At 24.2% G+C, this 14,038-nt stretch overlaps 1 protein-coding gene across 1 annotated transcript; it reads left to right on the top strand.

Moving 5' to 3' along the window:
• The first annotated feature begins 10,819 nt into the window (after positions 1 to 10,819).
• eas (ethanolamine kinase 1) lies at positions 10,820 to 13,173 on the top strand. The gene is made up of 7 exons (XM_011503187.1): positions 10,820 to 10,833; positions 11,072 to 11,211; positions 11,316 to 11,453; positions 11,659 to 11,924; positions 12,050 to 12,276; positions 12,455 to 12,677; positions 13,043 to 13,173. The coding sequence occupies exons 2-7, from the start codon at positions 11,086 to 11,088 to the stop codon at positions 13,122 to 13,124; spliced, it is 1,062 nt and encodes a 353-aa protein (XP_011501489.1). The 5' UTR covers positions 10,820 to 10,833; positions 11,072 to 11,085; the 3' UTR covers positions 13,125 to 13,173.
• The last annotated feature ends 865 nt before the right edge of the window (positions 13,174 to 14,038 follow it).

Below are 14,038 nucleotides of genomic sequence, written 5' to 3'. Positions count from 1 at the left end.
ACTCCGTTAACGATCATTTCACGTACGTGAACATAGTTTTGTCATCTAATGAACTCACGCAGAGAATTAGTTTTTCGTTATAATTAATATTGTTGTCGAACGGATTTTCCGTTTTAGCTATCTTCAATACTGATTCGCGTTGTAATTGCAGCCTCTTCAAATTTAACTATTAGGCGAAATTATAATTAGGCTTTTGTTATTTGTATGATCAAACCAAATATTCTTAGCGAATACATTAAAATATTGAGAAAACATTCAATTTCATGGTCGGAATATTATTTTCGTTGAAAATATTATCCGAACTAATGTATTAAAAAAAAAAACAAAAATCTTATCTTTAGCTACTTCGAAACCCCTAGCTTAATAATCATTTGATAACGTCTCGAACGATCACCGGATCCAATATACCTTCCTAGTTAATTCAAAGCAAGGCATAAAGGGATTCTTCATCGAGATAGACTCACTAATATTCACACCAGCTCTCTTGAAGATAAACGATGTTGGTTTCGCACACAACTGCATGCTCTATGTATTTTCTTATGGATGGTTTAACGCTGCTCGGGAACAAACTTCGCAATCGAGAGGACGTTTGCTTTTTGAAGGATGTCTAGTCAGACGATGCATGGGAGTCGCAGCTGCTTCCCTATTGCCTGGCCTAATCTGTAGAATTTGAATTTGCAGTTCACGTCTTTCTCGAACCTGGTCCGCTTCAGGTTACCGCGATATCATTTATCGTGAAATGAAATGCATGGCTTCGAAAGTTTAAATGCACCAATCCGCTCTTCAAGGCGCATCTGACTTTTCTCAGAATGTATTTAAAACAATCAAGGCCACGCGCTTTATGAAATTCGTAATTTAGTTTTTACTAATTTTATAATATTGGCAAATTAACAACTTTATGTCATATATTGTAATACTGGATAGATTTATAGTGGAATATTTGCTTGGAATATTTATAACAAAATTTTATTGGTAAATTGGTGCAATAAGAAAACAGCTGATATAAATTGAAGCTGATTATATTAATTATATATGAATTTTCATTTTATTTGTTATTTAAAACTAAATTAATAATAAAACTGACTGGATTATTATGTTTATTGTTTATAATTATAGTATTATTGTCAGAAACAAGTCACATAACGACATTAGCCATTGCAATTATATATAATTTATAATTTAATAAACAGCGTAAGAAAATATAAATAAATTTATTTTATATTTTATAAATACAATATAGATAAAAAAAAATAAGAAACTACAACTACATACTTCTCGAACTATATAGACACATTTACAATTGCATGTTACAAGTTTCTTTCTCCAAGACAATAAAAATAACTAAAAAAGATAATAAAATAAATACTCAAACATTACGATATTAATTAATTAATAGCTTTGTGTAATTCAATGAGATTCTTTAATAGATATCGATAAACAAATTCGAATCATTTATCAAATTGTAATGTAATAAATTATTTTAGTTCCCATCATTTAAAATCGATTGTAAAATTCGTAAAATTGTTTCATATCAAGTACTAAATAACTACTGAGTAAATAATGAGATAAAATAGTTTAATGTCGGTGAAAAAAAATGTAAGGAGCAATATACATGCGGCAATGAAGGTCCAGCGAGGCATTGAAATATCCTTATACTCGATATGAGAAAGACAAATAATCCTTCTAACTACCAATAGTATCATAAACGACAATTTATACTCTAGTATTTGCACATGCGAAAAGTGATCTAATTCAGTAATTTTACTCTTATGGAAGATCGTTATTCTTATCTGATGAGTAAGTAAAAAAATATTCATGGGAACTGAATTTATGTCATCAACAATATTGGAAATTTTTAACTGCATATATATATATATATATATTATCATTTTTAATACTATTTATTCATATTATTAATCAAGATCAGAATAATAAAAATTATTAGTATTATTATTATTATTATTATTATTATTATTATTATTATTTTAATAAAAACTACAACAAAAATAATAATCATTACCATCAACATCTTCTCATCGTTATTATTTTTAAGCAATTCAATATTTATTTGAAAAACAAATTTAATAAATACTAGTATTATTATTATTTAAGTATATTAATATTATATTGACAAAGTTTAAATTAATAATAAATGAAATAATCGCTACTTACCTGTGTTAAGAAAATATTGTCCTATAATCGTTAACTCGTATATTCATAAATTTCTTATTGTAAATTAATTTCATTAGAAAATAATTTTATTTCAATTATTACATCATATAATTATTTCTTTCAAATTAAATATAAATCAATTATTATTTTATACTAAATAATAAGTTGAAATATATTTGATCATATTGAGTTGTATTTAATATGATCAAATTAATATTATTGCAATAAATTATTAAGAAATTTCAATTTGTTTAATAATAATATTTATAAATACTCATTTATAAGCTCATTGGAATTATATATAAATATAAATACATAATGAATGATCATTTTTTAACTTTGCAAACTTTCAATGTATCGCGTAATATCATAAAAATAATATAAAATTGTTTATTTCCCATATTTGATACTCATCATTTAATGTACAAATATTGTTCATATATTATTATTGGATAAAAATTTTAAAATTTATAAAGAATCTAAGTTTTCACAATTGCATTTATACCTCGGATAGCTTTGGACATTATAACGAACTGATACAAATAGTATCTGAAAGTCTATAAATACTCATATAAGATTTTATATCATAATAACATATGTCATTTATATCATATTTTATATCATAATTTATATCATAAAATATCGTATGATAACATTTATTCATGCAAATGTAATTTTTAAGTAATTCTCAATACTAAACATAAGGAATCCAATGCTTGTAAAGTACTGATTAAATATTCGTAAGACATGATAAAATTAATTTTGACTTGAGCTAATAATGATACTGTTTTAGCAAAACATTAATTTACATCAGGATGTAGATAACGTGAGAAATAAATGATTGGTAATGACCTCATCCATAGCGATAGTCCGTCTTATCTTCCAGACATAAATGTAGATCATAAGCACAAATGGACTTAAACATTTCTTAATAGAATGATTATAAAAATTTGTCATAAACAACAATAAAATTAAAATAATCAATCATTCATCGTTCAATCATAATAGAGGCTTGTCTATCGTACAATGAAAACTATTATAAAAAAAAATGGTGCGTAATTAATAAATAATAAATTAGCTTTTAAATATATTCATTGTTTTAGTTGATATCTAATAAGAGCTTTTTTTTTTAACGAAATTTATTTTTTACCTTAAATTCTTATTACCTTTCAGATATTGAATTATTTCATTCAATAAATACAAAATACTTTCGTGTAAAGTAGTAATATTTTATATAAAGAAGAATACTATCTGTAAAATTTCTTTCCTTTATTATATTCTTGTTATAATTGTTTATAATTATTTTCTTTTATTATATTCTCAAGTAATAAGTATATGCATGTGTATTATTAAGTTTGTACTATTACCTACTCAACAATATGACATCTTTCACTCTTGGTATAAAACACCAATAATTCAATATTTTAATTTTTATGAAGAAAGTCTCTAATTTCAGTTAACATTTATACCTATCTTTATTTAGAATTTAGAATTTAACATTTCAATTAGAAGTTAATCATTCAGAACTTGTGTCTTATACATTTGCAGTTGATGATCTAAAATAAATCATACATTTCAGGCTATTTATTTAATGAAATTAATGAGATAAGAGAATTCTTTATTCACATGCGTCTACAATTTAAAAACAGCATACGATCATTTACATTGATCTATTCGGCACTCTCAAACATATATAATTAATCATAATACATTGATAATTACGCCAATGATCATCCAGTTATAATTAATTTCAAATAAAATTGCTAATCTATAATTTTGCACAGATGAGTAATATAAAATATAATCAAATGCTGATTTATTTTTATTCTTTAGTCTTATCATCAATTATTTAATTATTTAATATTAAAAAATAAATGCAGATAATCGAGTGAAAATTAAATATGTTGAGAAAATTAATTCAACTCAATAATTCTGAGGCAAATGTAGAATTAAATATGCTTTTAATTTTTATACTCTACAAAATACGAAATATGGAATTTCTATTTATTAATAAATAATAATTAAGGATAATTATTATATGAATTCACTTTACTTTCTATGTGTTAGTAAGCATCGTTTTACTTAGATAACGAATTAGTTTTTTATAATATCATCCAATAATAACTATTATAACTGGGTATATTTTGAATGTATATATGTATAACTTTATGCATATGAAATTTAAAAACCTGTAACTTTTTCAAATAACTACCAATTTTGATTGTGATTTGTAATTTATATCTTAAAATAGTTAAAAAAAAAAAAAAAAAAAAAAAAAAATTACCTAATCGGAATTTAAGAATTGGTCTATGCATTTTATTAATAATCTATATTCAATTTTATGCAATTAATAGTCTATTTTCGAATACCATTTACGATACTGTAACGCATAATAATTACAATTTTAAAAAATTGTAATGATCCACCACCGTTACATTGCTCATTACATTTTTATATTTCATCAACAAGTTAATTGTATAATAAATCATTTACCAGTACAAAAGGGTGTGGGAATTAAAATAATCGAATCATGAAATTGTAAAAAATGCACGTTCCTCGATATCCGTTAGCCCCTCTCATTGTGATTGGTATGTGTTTTTTAAGATGACTCGTCAAAAGCGTAATTTAATTTGTGATTGAACGGTGTATAAAACAGACGTGGCTTCTTGCATTTTGGCAAGAAATTTATTGGTTTGTCATTAAAAAAATAATTCCAATTTATCTGTATAGTTAATTTGCACACGATTCGTTACAAAATTCGCATTGGTTAATAAAGGTGATTGTGTATCATATTATAATGCTTTCTTTATTAAGAATGTAATAAGTTTGTCGTTCGTGTACAGAAATTGCAAGTTATAATGTAGTGAAAATATATAAATATTTTAAGTTTCCACCATTAAACAAAACACAGTTGTGCAAACGACATTCTTAATAATTATTTTCTTTAAATACTTGCTGCTTATTTATCTTATTGATTTAAGGATGTAAGTAGAAATTTTCATTTCAAAATTGATCAATTTACTACGAATTCTATTTGATTTTTTCGGAAATATTACAATACTTTAATTAAAATTTTGAAGAAATATTAATCGATAAACAGTGTTATTATTTTTATTATAAAAAATTTGCTTTGATTGCAATTTATAACTTTTTATAGCTTATAATAGTTTTCATAAGTTTTATAATAAATTTTCAAATTTTTAATAATATCCAGTGCATTCAATATATATGTGAGACTGCAATAATAAGTACAGAATAATGTAAGAAATATATTTCAATATTACTCCATCAAGCTTATAAAAAATATATGTTTGTAAATATTTATAATTATGCATAATGAATTAATTAAATCATATTTTACAACATTTTTTTTGTCAAGTAAATATAAGATTAAATTAAAAATAATCATAAATATTTACAAATTACAGTTAATACGAAACAAGATTCTACATTCCCAAGAATTCTTGTATAAATTTTTCCGACATCTGTCTCATAATCCAATTAATTTCACATATCACCAACTTAACGTAAAAACATCAGCAAAAAGAAATTTTTTTTATTATAAATTATTTTGCATTAAATTTATTTTGATTCTTATGATTATATCTAGTTTTTCTCTTCCAATAATTTTAATGAAATTACTAGCTTATTTCTGTCTCTCATATCTTATGCTTTAATAGTCATTTCTCAAGGAGACTATCATATAATAATTATAATTGCATCGTTATATACAAATATCATAAATAATATATTTCTACAGTTCTTAGCAAATTTTTGTTTATAATTGATCAAATATAACTTAGAAAATTACTTGGAATATTTTTAGGTATTATTTTTAAAATTGTTCAAATTATTTGCAATAATAAAATAATAACTTCATTTAATATTATAATTAAACATTGGAATATAATGATATTAATACATAATAATAATCATCATATTATAAAAATAATAATTGTCATAACATCAATAACGGTTTTATTTTTAATAAAAAATTTTATTTCTGTTTCACCTCATGCAGGATGATATGTCATTGGTAAAATTTTTAAATATATTTGTTATCCGTTAGCTTAATGGTTTATTATTGTTATATTTATTATAACAACAGTGAATGTAAAAAATTAGTAATTCGACTCAACTATGTTCAATTGTTTTTTTGAAACATTTTTCTAAGTCCAGATAACGTAAGTAAAGAATATCAAAATTATCAACATAAATTCCTAAAGATATTGATAAATTGTAAAAGTTTTAGTACTGCATTGAATTAAAAATAATTTATTCAATTATTGTAAAATATTTTCAAAATTAAGGATAAATTAAAGAACAGTTGAATAAAAATCAAAAGAAAATTAATAGATACTTACTTAAAGTCGTTTTAAAAAATTAAATGATTTACTAGCACAATTATAATTAATTTCATCGATTATTTCATTGGAAATGTTATTTTTTTCTTTTAAGTAACAGATTATAAATTATCTATTTCTAAATTTACTATAAATATTTTATAATAGACTTCAAAGTCTTATATTTATTAAATATCATTCATAAATTAAAATTATGTATTTGTAAAAATTCATATTTTGAACAAGTTTTTCTATTTTCTACCTATAAATAAATATTTTACTTAAATAAGAAATACGCTCATATAAAATATGTTAATTGCGATTCATTAATAATGAAGAATAATTTCACAACGTCGTTCAATCATTTAAATATTCATTAAACCGATAATAAAATCGAGAAACTAACGAAATTTGACAAATAAGAAAACAATATTTGAATATAATATTAAATATAATTTATATTCATGCATTGTATGTAGAATAATATTTTTAGACGTATAGACGTAAAAATAGTGATATCAACTGAAATGAAAAACTATGTTTATATTAACTTTATGAAATTTAATTCAAATAGCATTAAAAAAATTATACATATATATACAAATCGATTGGATTTGTTAATTATAAAAATTATATATTTTTTAATAAGTTCATTATAATGATAAAATATTTTAAAGACTAAAGTCATTAAAAAGTTCCGTCTTCAATTTTTCAATAAAAATCAATAAATTAAATTATAAATGTAAATGAAAGAAAATATAAAAGTTCGTGTAATAACAGTAAAAATGAATAATTCGTATTTCTATTATTTTAGTTCTATTATGTAAAGGAAGAATAAAAGAATTAATGATTGAATTGCAATTTCAGTTTTACTAATTAACGCTTACGTGCGAATGTCTAATTAAAAAGTGTTTCCTTCAATTTTACAATATTTAGAAACTGTTTTCCTTACAACATCACTGAAAAATATCGTCAAAGCACTCGTATGGCTTTAGTGTTTTTAATATGAAAAATTTATTATATTTTAACCAATAATTAAAAAACAAAGGAAAAAAAAAATACTTTTATAAAATATGTTGAAATTTATATAATAAATGCTAATAGTTTTTTTTTTTTTTAACGGCTATCTCTTATTTATAGAAATCTGATCGAATTAAGTGTTATCCTAAATGCTCGAATAACAATGAATTTGTTACAATAGATAAGATATACTCGATATATGAATTGAATTGTTTATAACCATATACATTATATTTGTTAATACAATAAATTAATTGTCAGATAAGATAACTGCTCATGCATTCTCAGCAACTGACACTTTTTTGAATAGAAAGCACGTTATAATAAGTTTTCCTATCTCTCTTACGTTCGCTTCTGTCTGTCTAATTATTTGTCCATGCCTCTACATCCAAATACCTTACTCATACTCCCCTAGAATATAACGATAACGCAATCTATGACAAATTGAACTATCACAATGGAATATCATTGATAATTCTATCGTTCGAAATAATCCCTATTGTGCTCTCTCTCTCTCTCTCTCTCTCTCTCTCTCTCTCCCTTACCTCCCGTTTAATCATATCTTTCTCTTCAGTCATCCTCTCTTTTGTCCAGTCGATTGTCGATTATCGTCGTTCGTGACCAAGTTGTAGGATCAAATAGTCCGCTCCACTACAAACATCAACACAAACAAAGCGCAGTAGGCATGATGACATGACCTTAGGCTTCCGAGATTGTCGTTTGTGCAGAAAGTGAGGTTATGTTTTGCCACCTCCCAGAGCAGCACAGGGTACTTTACGTTAGCGATATGTATGTGCTTGTAGAGGTGCAACTTTCTTTTGCGCGAATGAAATGGTGGGGAATACTCGATCGATCGGTCTCACGACGTGTACTGGAAATACTTCTTTTCAACGGTTGAGTAAAAGGTTAGCAGTTTACAATGTGCTTATTGCGAAATATTTATTGCGTTATCTTCTAGCGATTGCTTTAAAATACGGTGAAGGGATTGTCGATAAATATGCGTCAAGAATATGAGTCTATTTATCCGGTGCTCTATATTATATATTCATGAGTTTTATAGTGTTTTATAATAGTTTTGATACAGTTGGCAGATTTTTTAAAACTTTTAACAGTCGGATTGTCAATATCTGAATAATTGTGTTTTACAACAGTGTTTTTATGGATTAACTTGTAATTTAATAAAACGTTAGTTGTCATCGTTATGCTTATAAATAGTCAAAAAAGTGGAGAAAATATTGAATTTAATTAATAAGTATAATAATTAGTTAATTTAAGTAGGTTTGGATAAAATTATACTTCACGTTGTGTAATAACTTAATAATGATGCTTGCCATATTTTTATCTATTTATTTAAACATTGCAAAAGTTGAAAATTATACTGACTATTTAAATCATTCGATTGGGAAATAAATTTAATTAAGCCTTACAGTGGTTGATTTCAAAGCTGGCAGATATATTATGTTTTGTATAATCAAATGATTTTTATTAACTCGATAGTTCATTTTTAAAGTGCAATTGAATAACAAAAATTACTTTATCCATTTAAACAGGTAAATACACTAGCCCACTCTAGCAGAAATTGTCTCAGGAATAGACCCATGTGATCTACTATACAGGAGGTATAGAGAAAGGGAAAGAGCAAGAAAGAAAACACAGAGAGGAAGCTTGGGAAGTGGAAAAGGGAGAAGGGAGAATAGGAGGGCGGGAGGGAGAGAGAGAGAGAGAGAAAGATGTGAATGGCACCTTGTTCAAATCCTACAATGGTACCAAGGCTGCCAGTTTGCGATGACGAGTCATGTGTTATCAGGTGGTTGCCACTCTATAGACACCAGATAAAATTATGTTTAATCAGTATCAGTGTTGTCGTCATATGGTAAAGGTAAGAATACTAGCGCTTATAAACAATTATTCTTATAAGTATTCTGTACTTTTTTTATTTTAATAAACTATATATATTTAATAAGCCTCCTATTTATTGTATATTACTCTATTAGATATAATGTACTTGGTACTAATGATAATTATTAACTTGAAATCTTAAGGACCTAGACATAATATCACAATTATTTATACGATTTACAATCATTATATAAATCTTATTTAACGAGTTGTAGTTATAATACATCGTTAATAGTGCTTTACAAAATTAACTAATTAAAATAAAAATAAATATTGCAAAAAATTGTGCATTTGAATTTATGACATTAAAGTTTTATTTTTTTAAAAATATCTTTTATTTTTAGGCACATGTACCTTTTATATTGATTTATTTATTAGCTTAATATATATATATGTATGCATTAATTCTTAAAGTATTAAATTAGATTATGACTGCTTATAATTTTGTAATATACGTTAAATTGAAAAAAATCTATTTAAAATTTTAATTTGTATCTGAGCATGAATAAGGCAAACTTGTTATTGAGCTTTAAACTACTTTTAATAGAAGACTATAAAATGCAATCATTTGAATGAATTTTTTGTCCTAAATGCGTTTATTCTTAAATTGACAAAATTTGAATAGTATGATGTATAAAAGAATTAGCTTGATTAATATTTTTTATTATTTAAATAAAAAATCATTTTACTTTAAAAGGGAAAAGTGTTGTGTATTTTTATTTCTATAATATTATCAATACTAATTACTTGAAGCCATTTTATTGTGAATATTTAATCATTACATTTATTTAACAAGAAGTGAGATTATTTTAAATTACTTTTTAATAAAATTTGATAATATAATGAAAAGATGTAATGAATAGATATTGAATTTTATAAGAACATTCTCTTATACCTCAGTAAACCCTGATAAACTTTTTCATAATTAATAAATTTTTAATGTCATTAAAAGTTTTCTTTTGTATGATCCATAATTTTATTAACATTAAAATTCTTTTTATTTCAATTTTATTTTAAAATCCCATGTGTTACATTAAAAGAATATATTTTAACTACATTTGCTTAATTTATTTTTAACAACAACTTTTTCAAAGTCTGAGTAATTAATTTAACCACTGTTGTTCTTTTCTATATAAAATTGAAATTTATTTAGTAATTACTGTATCATGCATTTTATAAAAGTAACAAATAAGTTCTTAATATGAAGATATAAAATATAAACATTCAAATGAAATTTCAATGATTCATTAATTCAAGGCTCGTTAAATTAGTTCATATTAAACTCAATTTATTCAATGAATTCTATTAGTTATTAATGAAGAATTTATCTTTCTTTTGTTTAATAGAAATTAATATTAAAAAGTTTCTCCTGTTTAAGAAGAAAACAAATTTAATTGAGGTAATTATTAATATGTGGATATCAAATTCAAGATGAATTGGATGTGATCTTTGATAATAAAAATAATTTCAATATTACAAAACTTTGATATTTAATTTACAATTAAGCACTTGAAACTTTTTGAGTATTATTTTTTTAAAGGTACATAGAATAAAGGTTTTTCTAAAAAATAATAAATATACAACTTATTCTTAAATAAATAAAAAAATTCATCCGACAATTATAATTAAAAATATAGGTTTACAAATAGAAATGGAATCTATTATGATAGAACCACATTTGGATATTTGTGTTGATGAAAATGATATAATTTCTGGTGCTAAAGAAATTGTGAAGCACTTGCGACCTTCTTGGCCCAGTGATCAACTGCTATATAAGGTAAAACTAATATTACATAGTTAATAGAAATGAATAAATAATAAACAATTCTTGTATAAGTATGAGTAAAATAAATACAGTTAATTGAACATTTGTATTCCTAGGTTTTTACAAATGGAATATCCAATAAATTGGTAGGAATTTGGTATGCAAATAATTACAATAAAATGGTGCTAGTTCGAGTTTACGGGCACAAAACCGATTTACTTATTGATCGACAGGAAGAAATTAGGAATATAAGAGTATGATATGTTATGTAACTTTTAAATTGTGATAATATGAATGTTTTCATTTAACATTATTTTATTAATAACTATTGTACATTGCAATATATAAATATAATAAATTATGAAAGGAGTTAAATTGTTGAAAACGTTTTATTATTACTATTTAAAAAATTACATTTTTCTGATCCTAATGTGCTAAGATACTTATTTTATAATATAGATATTGCACAAAGCAGGACATACACATTCCATTTATGCTACATTCAATAATGGATTAGCTTACGAATTTGTTGAAGGTTATACACTAACGGTTGAAACTGTAAGAGAAATAGATGTATATAAGCTAGTAGCTAAGCGTATGGCTGAAATGCATTTACTGCAACCTACATCTGATGTAAGTGAAGATACACCCGTAATTTGGCAAAAAACTGAAAAATTCATGAGACTTATGCCGAAACAGTTCGATGATGTTGATAAACAAATAAAGTAAGCTAATGCTTCTCTAATTATTTCCAATTTATTATTTCAACTAATTAAGATGAATATTGTTAATCGATTATGATAAAAAGAATAAATTTTATAATATTAATAGAAACAAATTATCTATTTAGATTTGAAAAATTAATAAAACCACATGATACTTTAGTTTACGAATATAAGATATTGAAGGATAATCTGTCACAACTGGCTTCTCCTGTAGTATTTTGTCATAATGATTTACTATTAACCAATATATTATATAATCAAAAAGAAAATAAAGTTACATTCATAGATTTTGAATACGCTGCATATAATATTCAAGCCTTTGATATAGCAAATCATTTTGCAGAGTTTGCAGGTAATTTTAAATATAAAGTTATTTGAGAATAAATGAAACTCTTATTTTTATGTATTAATATTGTAATTGTAAAACTTATATCACAATTTTTTCATTAAAATTTCTATATTAAATTGGCTATTATTATAATTCAAAACGAATATCATTTTTAAGTTTAATTATTAATTTTGATCAAAAGGAGTTGAAAATCCAGATTTTTCTTTATATCCTGATGAAGAACTACAAAAATCATGGTTGAGAATATATTTAGAAACTTACAAAAATACTAGCGAAATATCCGAAGAAGATGTGACCGAATTATATAAACAAGTTAACCAATTTGTACTTCTTGCTCATTTCTTTTGGGGTTGTTGGGCTCTTATACAAAGTCAATATTCTCTTATTGAATTTGACTTCTTAGAGTAAGTATGTTAAGTTTAAGTAGAATATTCAATTTAGTTTAACTAAGATTTTTATTTTATAAATACAATCTTTAAAATATATATGTTATATATCTCTATATATAAACGTAACTGGTATACTTATTTAGAATTTAAAAATGGGGTAAATACAACATATAGTAAATGATTTAATTTTTTACCATCGCATACACTTGAAAATTTTAAACAAGAGTTATTGCATTTGACAATTATTTGTAAAAAAAAATTGGAATAAATCTTTTAGACAATAAATTAAAAATTTTATTTAGAAAAAAATTGAAATATAACATTCAACAAGAAAAATGATATATAATGATTTCTAAATACATAAATGTTTTTAATTATAGATATGCGGCTCTTCGACTAAATGAATATTTCAGAAAAAAACAAGCCAATCATATGAGTGATAATGGTATTAGGAATATTTAAATTTTGAATTTTTGAATTTTAATTGAAATTTTCTATCGCCAAAGATATATTGTATTATGTATGTAGATGATCGATCGACAATAATTATTAAATGCTTTAGGATTCTTAGCTCCAATGTATAGTTATTTAATACTCGCGTCGTTATTGCGGATCTATCCTATACTTGCGGGTATGTTGATATAAATGGGCAGCCGAAGATGGGAGAAAGTAAGAGACAGAGAGAGAGAGAGAGAGAGAGAGAGAGAGACAGACAGACAGAGATATAGCAAAAAAAACTTCTTTCATTAAAAGAATCTATAGAATTTTATTATACAAATATGAATTCGTAAACTTCATATCTTATTTATTTGTATGCAAGTTTCTTTGCCAGAAGATCTCTTAGATAAACATTACTACCTCACATTGATGTCATCCATTTCAATTATTTCAAAACTTACATATCTAATTTCTAATCAACTAACTTCATTGAACCAACAATTATTAAAAATTGAGAGGTTTTTGTTGCTCCAAGATTTAATATTTCAATCCATGTATATTACAGAATATGGATGCCAACTCAGTTGTTGATGACCTAGATTGTAAATAATATAATATATTCTAGAAATGATTCTAGAACGATCTCATCTACACGTTCCACATAGGGTAGTTCCGTAAATTGAGGGGAGTGAAAAATAACTGCGTATCGATGCTGCCATGTGTATGTTAACTATTTTGTTATCATAATACATTAAACACGCGGGCGTGCAATATAAAAAAAAATTTATGATATTATTTTTGAAAGGTATACTTGTAAATAATGAAAAATATGATGTGGTAGTTCTACTTATAGTGCGCTACAAAAAGTGTTACATAATGTAAAAAATGTAATATAGAAATGTAATATCAGAACTGTTATTGAATTTGTTATTAAACTT

This window comes from Ceratosolen solmsi, unplaced genomic scaffold (assembly GCF_000503995.2).
Source record: "Ceratosolen solmsi marchali unplaced genomic scaffold, CerSol_1.0 scaffold45, whole genome shotgun sequence".
NCBI classification, from domain to species: Eukaryota; Metazoa; Arthropoda; class Insecta; order Hymenoptera; family Agaonidae; genus Ceratosolen; species Ceratosolen solmsi.
Note: the sequence above shows the minus strand (reverse complement) of the source record. Positions and strands in the feature narration are given on the sequence as shown.

Excerpts from the sequence above, each read along its gene's own strand:
- eas (XM_011503187.1), top strand. The coding sequence starts at position 11,086 with ATGGAATCTATTATGATAGAACCACATTTGGATATTTGTGTTGATGAA. Across the intron at positions 11,212-11,315 it reads GTGATCAACTGCTATATAAG|GTTTTTACAAATGGAATATC; the intron begins GTAAAACTAATA and ends TTGTATTCCTAG. Across the intron at positions 12,277-12,454 it reads TCATTTTGCAGAGTTTGCAG|GAGTTGAAAATCCAGATTTT; the intron begins GTAATTTTAAAT and ends TTTGATCAAAAG.